Source organism: Pygocentrus nattereri, chromosome 25 (assembly GCF_015220715.1).
Source record: "Pygocentrus nattereri isolate fPygNat1 chromosome 25, fPygNat1.pri, whole genome shotgun sequence".
Lineage (NCBI taxonomy): Eukaryota > Metazoa > Chordata > Actinopteri > Characiformes > Serrasalmidae > Pygocentrus > Pygocentrus nattereri.
In genome coordinates this window covers 29,065,492-29,081,685 of record NC_051235.1, presented here as the reverse complement: position 1 = coordinate 29,081,685, position 16,194 = coordinate 29,065,492, and the positions used below count along the sequence as shown (strand labels likewise).

At 43.1% G+C, this 16,194-nt stretch overlaps 1 protein-coding gene across 3 annotated transcripts in view; it reads left to right on the top strand.

Annotated features, from left to right (window-relative positions):
* Window positions 1–884: 884 nt before the first annotated feature.
* The window catches only part of mylk3 (myosin light chain kinase 3), a 73,973-nt gene continuing 58,663 nt past the window's right edge, over window positions 885–16,194 (top strand). The window contains exon 1 of one of the 3 annotated variants that reach the window (XM_017724270.2): window positions 885–1,134. In XM_017724270.2, the coding sequence (XP_017579759.1) occupies window positions 970–1,134 (165 nt within the window). In that variant the 5' untranslated portion in view covers window positions 885–969. Of the gene's footprint in view, window positions 1,135–13,598; window positions 14,299–16,194 lie in introns of those variants that run through there. The other 2 variants (XM_017724269.2, XM_017724268.2) reach the window with 2 other exon arrangements.

Below are 16,194 nucleotides of genomic sequence, written 5' to 3'. Positions count from 1 at the left end.
GACTCAGCAGTGCTGCTCACTGTCCGCTCTATTAGACACTCCTACCTTGTCGGTCCACCTTGTAGATGTAAAGTCAGAGACGACAGCTCATCTGCTGCTGCACAGTTTGTGTTGGTCATCCTCTAGTCCTTCATCAGTGGTCACAGGACGCTGCTGTCTGGATATTTTTGGTTGGTGGACTATTCTCAGTCCAGCAGGTGTTTAAAAACTCCATCAGCACTGCTGTGTCTGATCCACTCGTACATTTATTTTTCTATATATGGACATGATTGGTTGGTTAGTGTAGTGGTTAACACCTCTGCCTTCTACACTGTAGACTGGGGTTCAATCCCCCACCTGGGTAAACACCCTACACTATACCAATAAGAGTCCTTGGGCAAGACTCCCAACACCACCTTCACCTACCTGTGAAAAATCATCAAACTGTGAGTCGCTCTGGATAAGAGCGTCTGCCAAATGCCGTAAATGTTAACATGATTGTTATCATCAATATGACATATGAGTACATGCGCATATACGATACAAAACACCTTTAAACGTCCAGTTTTGAATGTACATAACCGTGTCTCCTGTCTCAGCCTCACCCTCTGATCCAAAGCCCATTGTTGATGTTGATGTCTGGGGAGAGCTGAGGTGGGGGGTCTTCCCTGGGGACCATCCTGATGTAAAACGGCAAATCTGGATCTATTAATAAAACTGGACACTCACATTTCCAGCATAGCAGCCGCTAATCTCAGGCAGCTGTTATCTCTGAGCAGGAAGTGCTGTGTGGGCCCGATGCCGCCGCCACTGAAGGGGTTCTGTCCTCAGGAGGGGCCAGGAGCCAGCGATAAAAGGGAACAGGGTGATAAGAGAGAGTCGAATCCACACACACACACACACACACACACACACACACACACACACACACACTCACTCACATAAGCCCTTCCAGAATGTTTCGGCACCCTGAGAGTCCAGTTCCCGGGAATGCTCTCCCGTCACAGCGAGCCTTTCTGCAAATGGACTACTTCACATCCCACTGAGTTCAGGCAGGTCAGGACAGGAACCCAGAGCATGGGGACATCAGTGTACAGATCTCTGCTCCTCAGCACCGGAGGCTTCAGCGTGTCCGACCAGATCCGCAAGTTTACGGTAAGGAATTTTGGAATGCCATTAGAATGCGAAGGAGAGCCAGGCTTAACTGACCGAGTTCACACACACACACACACACACACACACACACACACACACACACACACAGACTTTGTTTTCACTCTCATCCTTCAAAGCCCGGCTTGACCCTCGTCTTTTCTCAGCGCTTTCATTCTCTTTTCTGGTCTCATCGATATTATCCTTGTTTTTTTATTTTATTTATTTATTTTGTTTGTTTTATTCCTTTGTTTAGGGCACCTTTGTAGTTGTTTTTGTTATGTATGCTGCTCTTGTAAAGCAACCTTGGGTATTAAAACAAGGGCTTTGTTAATAACCTCATTCTTCTTCTTATTATTATTATTATTTTTATTATTATTAATTAGATGTGCAGTATCTCGCATCAGGAAGGTTTCACTTGTGCAGTCACTGCTGCCTTTCCTTCAACTCTCTTTGCAAATTTCAAGTGAAAAAGTTATAAAGGACTAAAAATGTTTCCAAGCAAAAATGCTTTACGTAATTGGGTCATTTCCTGAAAAAAAAATTTGTTGTTGCATAAAGTCTTAGTTTATCAATAATATTAATAAAAAATTGTTTGACATGTTTGTATCCCCAGTCTCATCTTCACATCTGTGTCAGAACCTACGCACCTTTGGCTTCGCCAGCTTCCCCAGCTTCCCCGTAACCTAATAATAGTAATATAAGTATATTTTGTTTATTTTATTTTATTTTATTTTTTATTCTACTATTATTATTTTTCCCACAACTTTTACATGAGAAAGCTTTGAGTTCACTCAACTTCTAACAGCAATTTAACAGAACAAATTTGGCAGAACTGTCTGAGCACTAGCCCGATTATCAGGAGATCATGAGTTCAGGCTCTGGCGATGCCACAGCCAACCATAACCGGACGTTGAATGAAGTTTAACCAGAGCCAGTTTATGAGGAGTCTGGCCGCTTCCTATGCCCCCCGTTATATCAACAACAGGATGGCTGAACAGCAGAGGGCGCCTGCGAGCGAGTCCTCAATGAATGGGTGTGAATGGAGCTCAACGGCTAAAAATGAACAGTTAAAATAGTCTCTAATCACTCGGCCAGAACGTTTCTTTAATGTTAGAAAGCAGAAGGATGGATTTCACTATAAAAACAGAGAAATCTCACCTGTTTGTTTCGTTTTTACTACAGTAAACGGGTTTTGGGCAGCAGGAGGCGGGGCTTCACTGCTAGAGCGGGATGATTGACTGGCGAGCGGAGCAGCTCATTGGCTTTTTGCACTCTCTGACGTCATGAGGCGCCGTTTTAACCTCCTATAACTCGAGTTTAAAAGCTCTTAAAAATATAACAGCGGCGTTAAAATGTTTTAAGCTGTGCTGTGTCAGGAAACGACTGCATTGATTTACATTTAAAATGTTTCAGCATTTATAAACTGATTTTGCTCAAACGCTCCATGTCAACCCATTTATTTTGGACTCGCTCAGGAGCGCCCCCTAGCGTTCGAGAAAACCAGAAGACATTGCAGGGTAATGGGAATTCTCCTCTCTGCATGTTCTTTAGTGTAACTGTCCTCGCTCTGTTTGAGTGGGTAGGACGGTCCACTCTCTCCCTCCTACTCAGCACAGTTCTAGCTGTTAGCTGATTCAACAGCGTTGACCTGCCTTTTAGGACGTTGGAAAAGTTGCGGTGGCACTTCAAATGACTAAACACATCCCCAAAAAAGCGAAAGATTTCAGCCTGGGGCTCGAGATCATCACTGAAATGTCGTCACTCTGGCGAATCCAGTCCGGCACATAAACAGAGCCGGCCGAGCATCACCAAACTCCCATTTACGCAAAGGGTGGATTATAAAACCTCATGATTTACATTTAAATCAGGGATGCCAGTATGAAAAGTCACACATTTACTTTGATCTAAGCTCTTCGTCTTACGCAGGACCTCTCAAGCGTAATCTTTATTGGCGAAACGCTCCAGATTTTGACAGCTGGTATTAAACTGTTCTATTTCAGGGACTGTATTGATATTGTAAAGCAGCACTTGTGTAACTCCTGGCGAGGGAGGGGATTAAGATCCTCCTAACTGACGCAGGCTGCTTCGCCAGTCTTTCCGATTGATATTTATCTTCTGTTTTTGCGGTGGGAGTGTCGGGTGGGAGTTTGACAAACAAATCTGAGTTGTCTTACACGTATAAAGCGTGAATATTCGGTGAGGGCAAAGGATGCAGTGCTTGTACTTTGGTTTCCTGGCTGCTGCTTCAGTCCTGAGCTGTGAGTCATCACTGAGTCCTGCCAGCTTGATGAGTAAATCTTCTTTTTAAGAGTGTTTAAACGTCTTTGTTCTGGTTGGGTCATTGGCACTTCAGAAAAATGATACTCTCCTCCTAAAGATCGATGTTTTTTAACTGCTGCGTTCACTTTGCATCAGATTTATTTACTTCAGAGGAGCCACGAAAGGTAGATGGTAAAATGTGTTGACGTCACCAGGAAAGTGACTGAAAATAAGAGCCTGTAGGCAAAGAACGACTGAGAGACACATACGAAATATGAGAGTGAGAGATTAGTGCTGTTCCCTGGAGCTCAGTGGAGGCGGTCATTCGAACGGCCGCAAACCAAGCTGTGCTGCTCGGCTTTGAAGTGATGAACTGGATGTTCTGCCATGTCACGCGTCCCTGGTGGAGGGAATCCTTCTGTAAGCTGAGACTACGGCATAAACGCTCTCCTCGCACAGGCCAAGGCTAAACAGTGCTAGGCACAAATAACGGGATGTCCACGACCTGCACAGCAGAACATCCACCCTGTCTGACTCACTGATAGAGCTGCAGTGCACAGTACAGTCAGAGACCACCCTTAAGTATAAGTCAGGAGATGGACAAAAGTACTGGGACACCTGCACATCTCACCCACAGGAGCTTTTAGGAATCCCAGTCTAAATCCAGAGGCATTAATATGGAGCTGGTCTTCCTTTGCAGCTCTAACAGCTTCGACCCTTCTGGGAAGCTTTCTGCAAGATCTTGGAGAGTGTTTGTGGGAATCTCTGTCCGTTCATCCAGAGCAGCATTTGTGAGGTCATACTGTGACGTTGGACGAGATCGTCTGGCTCTCAATCTCCGTTCTAGGTCATCCCAAAGGTGTTGGATGGGGTTGAGGTCAGGGCTCTGTGAGGGCCAGTCAAGTTCCTCCACATCAAGGTCACCCAGCCATGACTTTATGGAGCTGCTTTGAGCACTGGGGTTCAGTCATGCTGGAACAGTTGGAGGTGCACAACTGTCCAAAATATCTTGGTTCTGCTGAAGCATTAAAATTCCCTTCTCTGGAACCAAGGGTTCTAGACCAGCCCCTGAAAAAAAGCCCTATATAATTATCCCTCCTCCACCAAACTTTATAGCTGGCGCAGATCAGTCAGGCAGGTAACGTTCTTCTGGCATTCGCCAAACCCAGACCTGTCCATCAGACTGAGAGATAGAGAAGCTGATTCATAACTACTGAGAGCAAGAGGTTCTTATTAGGTTTTACTGTATTTAGGTTTATTTGTATTTGTCCTAATGTTACATGCACACTTCATAATGATGGTTCTTCAAGTTTCTTTAGTTACGAAAATGGCTCAATGTAGAACCATGAACACTTGAAGACCCCTTTGTATGATTAAAGCGTTCTTTGCTAAATGAATGGAGAATGTGCTGCAGATGGTTCTATATAGAACCATTTTAAAAAGGGTTCTAAATAGCACCATTTCTATTGTAACAGGTCTGACATCGTATTAACAGAAGAACCCTTTCTGGTGCTAAATAGAACCATGCACAGCACTTTATCCATCAATCTGAAGAACCCTTTCACAATGCAAAGAACCCTTAAATCATGCAAATTATGCTAGATATTTATTCTGACATATAAAATGAAATGTATTCGTGGTTCTGCAGGAGCTGTTCTCTATCCTTGTGAACACGATGGTGCTAAAGATCTCTACACACTTTTATGAGTCCTGCTTTAAAGATGAGCTGAATACACATCCTAGTTCTCCTTCTACTGTCTCTCTCTCGTGGCACTAGATATCCTGTCATCTGCTGGGAGGGTAACACCAGCATAATGAGTGTCTGTCAGGTTTTCGTTCTAGTTTTACTGAGACGGGTCTCTAACAGAACAATGTGCCAGTTGAGAAGTGACGTTGGTCACCAAGGTCAGTTCAGGTGTTTTGCCCTTAGACCTCTGGCTGAACACGTCCCCTTGACCCCACAGGTGTCAAAGCCTTGACGCTAATGATCATCTGCCTTAGTACATTCAACATTCAATCAACAGGTCAGTCCAGCCCTTTGGTTTCTGTGTGTATAAAAACGTCACATGTCAAAACGAAAGAAGCGCAAAGCCAGAGCACCAATCAGGGCCCAGCGGTCACTTTGTTTAGAGCTGGTTTTGACCTGTTGGTCATACCGACCCAGTGCAGCACGCGGTTCAACGTCAGCGCAGCAGCGTAAAACTTTGGGAGAGTCTGTTCAACATAAATGATGAACTAACCTAACTTTATGTAAATAGAGCTCAATATAGAAATATGTCCACATATGCAGTCGAGACTGACGCGGCTTTTTTCTGAATTTCTACAAACACCATTTCATTTTATAGTAAATGAGTTTGGGCTGGTTTATGTTTATGAACAGACGCCTACAGATCAACATAGTAAAGGAGCTCATCTGTGATCCTGAGTTTAAAGCCAGTTTTAACTTAAACTTGGAACTAAGTTGTAAATAAATCTGAACCTGAAACTTTGCTTGTGTGTAAAAAGTGATTTCAGAGCCACTCGGTTCTCCCTGATGGAAACTGTTTACCTTCAGTGTTTTGTGCTTCTGATCATTTTAATAGACGTCAGCGTCACTAATTAATGACGTTCTATTAAAAGACTGGTTTACCAAGAGAGACGCTGGAGGACTTTCACCTGAAATGAGTTCATGAAGCCAGTCTGGTTATAAAAATGATAACAGGACATCAGAGCCAGAATTACTCTTTTAGTACTTTTACTTTATACTTAAGTACATTTGAAGGGAAATACTTTAGTACTTTTACTCAAGTGGAGGTCTAAAGGGAGGAACTTCGACTTTTACTGGGGTGATATTTTACCTTGGGTGTCTCGACTTTAACTCGAGTACATGGTTTGAGTTCTTCGTCCACCACTGATTATTAATAATAGTTTTAGTGGATGTGGCACTGTTGTTGTGTTGGTGTATTGTGTCCATTCCACATTGTTTGCAAACTTCAGAAAAGGGTATTCAGTGATAAATACTGCGTCTCATTTGAAGTTTATAGAGTACTGAGTAAAATCAGAGACCAACCTTCATTTATGTCGTTTAAAAAGTATTTAAGTGAACACATCAAGTACAAGATAATCCTTTTTCAGGAGATTTTTCTGAGAAGATTAGAAAGAATATAATCCACAGGAAGGAGAAAGTATTGTTTTGTTAAAAATCAGTAGCTCTATGTGACCTAAATAATAAATTCAACAATTAAAATATTCAATTGAAAGAAGCCAAATGGTTTGATTCATTTAAAAAAATCTCTTCAGACTTCTGCTCAGAGCACATATGGACAAATTACCCATTTTTCCAAAGGTATTTCAGAGGACAGTAGGTAGAAGATGATCTACTTGTATAAGGAAGAAGAAAGTCAAAGTGAAAAAACACTAGAGATTAAAAGCTACACAGAAAATATTCCTCCCTAACAACCACCTGGAAGAGCTGGTCGACCCCAAAACTGCCCCCATCGGATAAACAGCCCTGAAAGCTTCCATCTCTGAGAGAGAGGAGAACATCAAGCTGCTTCCACTGTGAGAAGACCACTCAGCGCTGTGGGTCTGAAAGGACGTGTAGCTGATCAAGAAGAACCTCACTGAGAAAAGGAGACGGACACATCAAACAAAGAAGCTGAACAGTGGACTGACCGCCCCAGAGTCCAGACCTCAGCACCACTGAATGTGTTTGATTAGCTCAGAAAATCATCAACCAGCTTCTAAGACTGAGCTTTGGAGGCGTGTCTGCAGGTTCTTTGAGGAGCTGAAAGTGAGTCTCCTGAAAAGCGTGGAAGCTGAAGGTGAAGAGTGACTAACTGACCACTGAACAATGAACATTAGATTTAGTTCTTGATGTGTTTTGCTTCTTTCCTGGTCTTAAATAATGAATGACAGCCACCCTGACTAGAAATGAAATAAATGAGGGGTGATCTCTGACTTCTGCATGACACAATATGCTTTGTTAGTTAAGATTAGACTGATTATTAATGTCTTTTTATATCCGATAACTTAAAATGAGCTCATCAGACAGACACAAAGAGCACATCACCATTCATTTTCTCTCTATTGTCATGCTATCCGACAGAGACATCCACACTTATCTCTCCTATTCATAGCCTCCTCCATCACGTATAAATGTGTGGACAGTCACAGTCGGCGTGAGGAAATATCCATTTATTAGCCCGTTCACTGCCAAGCTCGTATCGTCTACGCTTCCAAGCATGCTACCGTGCACGGACCGGTAAATTGAGTTGCTTATGCATTGCTGGCCTGTAATGGCAAATTCCACCCACCACAGTGTGGAAAGGCCACAGCAGAGCTACGTTCCTGCAGCCAGCCGGACCCCAGATGGTCCTTTCCACTGCTCGTCCATTGCATAACTCCTCTCTTACAGCACGCGGTCTGGCTCTGGCATCAGTACAGGGCAGAAAACCATATTCTCACCAGGGAGGGATTTATAAATAAAATCCCTGGCTTACATTTGGTCCGTAGTGTGAGAACCGAGGGACGGCGCAGTCTACAGCCGCTCAGATAGACAGAAGGCATACACTGCAGTGGGGGTGACATTGTTGTGATCCAATACAGCAATACAGAAATCCTGCTTTGTTGGGTTATTTCCATGTTGGCTTGCGTATACAGCGCAGCCTGTAAGTAATTGGACAGTGACACACTTTCTGTTGTTCTGGCTCGGCACTCCAGCGTACTGCATTTGAAATATGAAGTTGTTTGCTGCTGCCAAGGTCGCCGGTGCATTCTTCCTTCTAAAGGCTTCTAAAGTACAAATTCACATAAAAGGATGCGATTACTAACACAGTGCAATCTTCACAACAATGTGGGAAGAGAATAGGAGAAGAAAAAGAAGGAGAAGAACTAGATTTCTTGAGTGGTATAGTCAATAAATTTGTCGTTTTTTATTTAAGCGCTGGAACTGAAAGGCTGTTTGCAGTTTTTCTTGGGCATGAACAGAATAGGATAAACAAAGGCAACAACAATGGCTGTGAACAGTCATGGTCGTTCCACAAGCTGGCAACACCGGAGGCGGTGAGGCTGGACGAGTTTTTATTTAAATCTGATTTGACAGCGTACAGAAACTGATTTGCAGAGGTGGGGAGAGTAGAAATGACCACAATGAAACGAATGAAGTAAAAGAACAAGGGGGGAACAAACAAGAACAAAGCAGAACTCAAGAGAAGAACCTGTATTAAAAACCTACAACAAGGCGAATTAAAACTAGAATCGGCTTGGAGGTCCTGGAGATCTATCGCCCTGCTGAGTTAAGCTCCAGCCCTAATCTAACACACCTGAATCAGGTAGTAAAGGCCTACAGAGGCGTCTGAATCTCACAGCCATGTGTGTAGGATCTGAACTCTCCAGGATAGTAGATCTCCTAAGGGGTCACAACTATACTGAGCAATCAAGAAACACCTGGGATTAATCAGAGGGCGGGGCAACAGATAACAAGAATGTTACACAACTATAGCCAAGCTTATACTTTCTTTATCTTCCATTTGTAGTATCTTGATGCACTGGGCTGCAACCATGGTAATCACTATGACGATTGGTCTTTCTGGTTTTAAACACAAAAAGAATGCACACATTGGAATCAATACGGACGGCCTTTCTAATATTGTGGCTCTGCGCTGCGTGAGGAGTTTAGGGGATTTGGCCATGCAAAGTGGCTCTTGGGAGGTGTCGCTGTTGTTGTTGTGTGGTTTAGTGGTAGTTGTGTGTATTGGAGTGATGTTGCCTGAGGAGGTTGAGCTTTGTGTCATGTCCTCCTGCATAAGCCCCTCCCCATGTTATGCGTTGGGGTAATATTGGGCTGGCATTTCTCACTGTTCTCTTCTTCAATGTCATCTTCTGCTACAAAATGTTCATTTTGCAAAACTTCAGTTGCATTTTTATATACATTCCATTGCATTTTTTTGTCTGTCACATTTGGGCTTTTAACGAGGTACCAAAGGGTTGACTTTGGCACACATTTTCGGAGTTTTTGGCCTCACTATGACCTGCTTTACTCTCCTTGACATTTCTTTAGTCCTCAAGTTGAGACGACAGCAACAGACACCAGATCCAGATCTACAGATCTAGATCCAGAATCAACTCTAAAAACTTTTCATGCGTGAACCTTTATGGTACCAACTGAATTACAAGACTGCCAACTATCGATCATACACGCAACTCTTTTACTGCCCTGTTGTGGCTCCGCAGCTGAATCAGATCAGTAGGTAATAATAAAATAATCCTCCTCTACAGTAAAATAAAGCTCTGCTGATCCTTCAACACAGTTTAACAGTAAATGGTCTTAAACGCTGGAGTTAATGTAGAACTGCTGATTCACCCTTTAACCCTGAAGACCAGCGCAGACTGCTGGTCACCATAGCAACGCAGATAATGCTCTGGCCTAGCTAGTAACAAAAAGAAAGATTAAGACAAACATTAATAATTTGGAGATTAATGGACTCATTTGTGTTTATAATGAGTCCAGCTGGTTTCCTGATACGTTTAATCTGCAACGAGAACCTGACAAACAGTGAAACGTCACTAGGCTGAGGTCAGTTTTTCACCAGCTTCTGCTTCAAATTTTCAAAAATTTAAACTGGAGAATGAGAAGCGACTTCAGCCTCATAAAAAGTCTAATATTGGAAGACATTTTACAAGAAACCGTTCTCCTTTTGAGGAAACGTTTCCTGCTGGAGATGTGAGAAAAGCAGCTCTAGCTGAGCTGAAGCTTAAAGCAGAGCAAAGTGAGTCTGCATTTTCGTTTATATGATACTTTTAGCCTAAACTGGTGCATTTAGCACATACTAAGACATATTTCCAAGCCAAGATTGTAGAATGGATATAAAATGTTGTGGCTCCCAAGGTGGTGTGATTTTTGCTGCAAGGACAAAGTGGATCTTCTTAACATTTGGGCTGCGACTCCTGATCTGGGCTGTTGATTGGCTGTCTACATTCTTTACTGTAAGCATGGTTTTAATGCCAGTGCTTCGTGAGTAATCCACAGTCCATTGTGGTCAGCAAATATTGAGATTCATTCCAAAATGTTATAATAATTTTGGATACAAAGACACACGAGAAATGATTTCCAATTATCTAATTAGAGAATTAGGTGGTATTGATCTTGATATAGCATTGATACTCGTATGTGCAAATCCCACTCCTGACAACATATGTCTTGAAATACGACATTGCAGTGGCGCTCATGTGCGCTGATCTTATAAAAACAAGATTTCCGACACAACTTGACGACAGCCTGAGAAATGTTGCCCTCATGGTTCACTCAGTGAAGATGTTGCTACAGTTTCATTTTGATTGCTACTCATTGTTTCATTATTTCAGAAGTCCAGTTTTGGAGCCAAAACAACAAACAACAAAAGTTGTCTCACTGTCCAGATACTTATGGGCTGCTGCATTGCATTACTGTAACATGCTGCTGATATAACAAATGTCCATCAAGCTGTAAATCCCCTTCCAACTACCCGAACAGCTGTGCATAAATGATGTTTGTGAGAGGTGATCGTTCCTTGCAATGCAGTCCAATCAAAGGCTCGGAAAGACCCTGGGTCAAGTATCAGGACACCCGCGCTTTTCCCCTTCTAAGGCAGCTTTTCCTGGCAATAGATGGCACGATTGAATTCCTCATTGGGAGAGAGAACACGTCTGAGATTCCAGTACACTATTCATCTTCATGCCAGTGTCCGCAGAGGTTTATTTTTACTGAAAGTGTCAAGCCAAAGGCAAGTCACGTTCCAGCCTCGGAGCACAAAGCACTGCGGATCATCTGGCGTGCCGGATCTGAAGCAACGGATCCACAGGCAAAAAGTGATGGTCCGAAAATGGTGACTATTCAAAAGAACATCCTCACCTCGGCCCAATGTACACTGTAAAAAATGAAAGGTAACAGTTTGCTGTAGGGCACATGACACTTCTCTAAGTTCTTCATGACAGCTGACACACACACACACACACACACACACACACACACACACATCTCCTAAGCCGCTTCTCCTTCTGGGTTGCGGGGGGTACTAGAGCTTATCCCAGTGGTCAACAGGCAGAAGGCAGGATACACCCTGGACAGGTCATATAGACGTACACACCTCTATAAATGCTTATTCCAGCAGGCGTCATTTGACAGTACATGACTGAGGTGTCCTTGAGCAAGGCACCTAACCTGGGTGCCTAACCTAAGCTGGGGAGTGGGATAGAGCTGTCCACCGCTCCGGGCAAGTGCCCCCTCACTGCCCCCTACTGTGCTCACTAGTGTGTATGTGGTGTTTCATGGCCATGACTTAATAAGGCGTGGGAATGAGATCCTAATGCGTGGCCATGACTTAGTAACTCATGGGAATGAGATCCTAATGCGTGGCCATGACTTAGTAAGGTGTGGGAATGAGATCCTAATGCGTGGTCATGACTTAGTAACTCATGGGAATGAGATCCTAATGCGTGGCCATGACTTAGTAAGGCGTGGGAATGAGATCCTAATGCGTGGCCATGACTTAGTAACTCATGGGAATGAGATCCTAATGCGTGGCCATGACTTAGTAAGGTGTGGGAATGAGATCCTAATGCGTGGCCATGACTTAATAAGGCGTGGGAATGAGATCCTAATGCGTGGCCATGACTTAGTAACTCATGGGAATGAGATCCTAATGCGTGGCCATGACTTAGTAAGGCGTGGGAATGAGATCCTAATGCGTGGCCATGACTTAGTAACTCATGGGAATGAGATCCTAATGCGTGGCCATGACTTAGTAAGGTGTGGGAATGAGATCCTAATGCGTGGCCATGACTTAATAAGGCGTGGGAATGAGATCCTATTGCGTGGCCATGACTTAGTAACTCATGGGAATGAGATCCTAATGCGTGGCCATGACTTAGTAAGGTGTGGGAATGAGATCCTAATGCGTGGTCATGACTTAGTAAGCCGTGGGAATGAAATCCTAATGCGTGGCCATGACTTAGTAAGGCGTGGGAATGAGATCCTAATGCATGGTCATGACTTAGTAAGCCGTGGGAACGAGATCCTAATGCGTGACCATGACTTACTAAGGCGTGGGAATGAGATCCTAATGCGTGACCATGACTTACTAAGGCGTGGGAATGAGAATGAGGGTTTTCAGAAGTGTTTCTGAGTTGCAGTGATTTCCACTACAGAATCAGGTCTGTTTTTAATGCAGTGCCGTCTGAGGGCCCAAAGATCACGGCCAGCAGATACTGGTGTTCAGCCTCGTCCCTCACAGACAGAGATTTCTCCAGATTCTCTGAATCTGTTAGGGTTATTATGTACCATAAATGATGAAAAGTTCTTTGCTATTTTATGTTGAGAAACATTATTATTGAATTGTTGCTCTATTTGATCATGCAGTCTTTCACAGAGTGATTTACCCCTCATCATCTTTCCTTCTGAATGTCTCCACCTCTCTGAGATGCTCTTTTATACCCAATCATGTTACTGTCCTGTTGGCATTTAAGCACCAGGTGTTTTTCTAGCATCACATAACACTACCAGTCTTTTGTTCCCCCGTCCCATCTTTTTTGGAATATGTTATTGGCATCAAATTCAAAACAGGCAAATATTTTTCAAAAAACAAGCAAATTTCTCAGTTTCGACATTTGATATGTTGTAATTAAATACAGGGTTTAAATTATTTGTACATCATTTTATTCAGTTTTTACTTACTTTTTGCACAGCGTTCCAACTGTTTTGGGAATGTGGTTGTGGATGCAATACTAGAAAAATCTAAGTTGGGGAAACCTAACTGGACTAACTAACTGGAGAAAATGTTAAAACGTCTATATAGAAGGACGACTCAAAATTTTCAAGCTGACCTTTACATTTTTTACAGTGTTTGATTTTCTTGCCTCTGGCAGCTCACTGGCCCTTCGGAAAGGTCATTCCTTGCATGTCCACTTGTCAACAGTATCTGTCGAGGTGAATTTAAATGTTTTGGTGACGTCAAGGGACTGCTGGAACTTTGGCAGGACCCTCTAGGCCCTATAAAAGCCCTGGGTCATAGTGAGCTCCACAGAGTGAGCAAGGCAGGAGGAGGGGGTGGCAGGAAAAATAGAAGTGGCAAGATAAGATACCAGAATGGAGGTGTTTATTTAAGTGGTGTCATGTCTCTGGCACATACTGACCACGGTCCAGCTGAGCTGCTTGTTTTGGTGGGGGACACGGCGACACCTCACAGGAGCCCAGAGTGGAACAAGATTGGAGGGACCAAAATAGCTGTTCCGCTTGTTCGTTGTGAACCGAAGGATTAGCGGAGCGTCCATCTTTTCCCTTTTGTCCTGCTCCTGCGCTGCAGTCCTGACTGCCTCTCGTGTCCAGCCATGAATAGACAGGTGACTCTGGCCACCTGCATTGCTAAGATGTACGAAGGTGGGAAGCTGGACAGTTCTGGGGCTGTGGCTGGAAAGCCGAAGAAGGCCAGCCCGTCCCTCCTGGGCACTTTGGGCGACGTGGAGGATAAGCTGAACCTTCTGGAAGTTAAGGTGGAACAGATTGCCTGCACCCAGACAATGGTGATTCAGAAGCTGGACCTGGTGTCTCAAGGAATGGATGCCCTGGAAAAGACCCTTGTCCAGTTCAAGCAGGATACGCTGGGACGATCGGTCATAAAACCCACTCAGAAAGATGCAAGACAAGCAGGCGGCGAAGTGGCAGAGGTCAGGAGTCTTTGTGAAGAAACTGTGGCGCTGCTGAAGAGCCTCAAGCAAGAGGGCCAGGTGCAGAGAAAGAAGATTGAGGGAATAGAAAGTTCTGTGTCCACTCTGGATAAAGTGCTCGGGTATGTGGGTGAAGCTTTCCGCAGCTCCAAAATTGTGGAGTTCATTCTCAACGGTGTGGTGCCATGGAGGAAGCAAGGCCTTCTGGACACGGCGGAGGAGGAGGTCAGTAAGCTTCTGGGCTCTGCAGGGCTTTGTGTGGCTTATGCTCAACACTCATGCAGTATTCAGTGCTAGATGGAGAAAGGTGTGCAGAAGCACTCTAAGTTGTTCAGTGTGGGGTTCTGTGTCTAAGTTGGGCTGACTCAGTATCTTTTAGAGGAAAGTCACATTTTGAAACAGGGAAATTTCTTTTATGATTCCCTGGTCACTGAGCTGCCCACAGAGAGGCTGGTCAGGCCAGTAGAACTAAGAGCCGGTAGACAGAAATGTTCTCAGAAATGAGGAAAGAAGCAGTTTTTGCCCGCCCCCCCCCCCCCCCCCCCCCCCAAAAAAAAATGGCCAATAAAGGTATTTTACAGAAATTAATTTGAATACAAATAGTCTACATTTATAAAAATGGAGGATTAAATGTTTACATTTATTTATTTATTTATTTAAGTTTTCTGAGATGTTTTTGGAAAAGATCAGAAAAAACAGTTATTTTAAACTATTGAATGGCTGAAGTATTATAATAACAACAACAATAACAACAACAACAACAATAATAATAATAACAATAACAATAATAATAATAATATTTGACCTGAATTGAATATGTTTACACCAACATCTGGCCTCTGCCAGTCTGCTGGGTGGGGGTGGGGGGGGGTGGGGTGAACTGAATAAACTGTAACTGAGATACAACAAACTTTAAAAAAAACAAACAAACAAAAAAAACATTATATTTCTTGCTTTTAAGGAGACAATGAGGCCCCACATATATTTAATATAGAGGTGGATGAAGAACACAAATCATGTACTGGAGTTAAAGTCGAGACACTCAAGGTAAAATAACACTCCAATAAAAGTAGAAGTTCCTCCCTTCAGACCTCCACTTGAGTAAAAGTACTAAAGTATTTCCCTTCAAATGTACTTAAGTATAAAGTAAAAGTACTAAAAGAGTAATTCTGGCTCTGATGTCCTGTTATCATTTTTATAACCAGACTGGCTTCATGAACTCATTTCAGGTGAAAGTCCTCCAGCGTCTCTCTTGGTAAACCAGTCTTTTAATAGAACGTCATTAATTAGTGACGCTGACGTCTATTAAAATGATCAGAAGCACAAAACACTGAAGGTAAACAGTTTCCATCAGGGAGAACCGAGTGGCTCTGAAATCACTTTTTACACACAAGCAAAGTTTCAGTTTCAGATTTATTTACAACTTAGTTCCAAGTTTAAGTTGAATAAAAACTGGCTTTAAACTCAGGATCACAGATGAGCTCCTTTACTATGTTGATCTGTAGGCCTCTGTTCATAAACATAAACCAGCCCAAACTCATTTACTATAAAATGAACTGGTGTTTGTAGAAATTCAGAAAAAAGCCGCGTCAGTCTCGACTGCATATGTGGACATATTTCTATATTGAGCTCTATTTACACAAAGTTAGGTTAGTTCATCATTTATGTTGAACAGACTCTCCCAAAGTTTTACGCTGCTGCGCTGACGTTGAACCGCGTGCTGCACTGGGTCGGTATGACCAACAGGTCAAAACCAGCTCTAAACAAAGTGACCGCTGGGCCCTGATTGGTGCTCTGGCTTTGCGCTTCTTTCGTTTTGACCTGTTACGTTTTTATACACACAGAAACCAAAAGGAACGACAGATTTCTCAAAATGTAGGAGGAAAAAGTCGGATATTAAACTCTGAAATGTAGTGGAGTGAAAGGAAAAAGACGCCCAGAACGGAGAAACTTCAGTACAGATACACCAAAAAATACTAAAGTACAGAAACTAATTACATTTACTCAGTTACTCAGTTACTGTCCAGCACTGCTTAATACATTTGTAATTTCTCTGTATTATTCTGGTGCTTGTGTCTTTGGATTTAACTTCATGCAGTGTTGATCTGCTTGGTTAGTTTT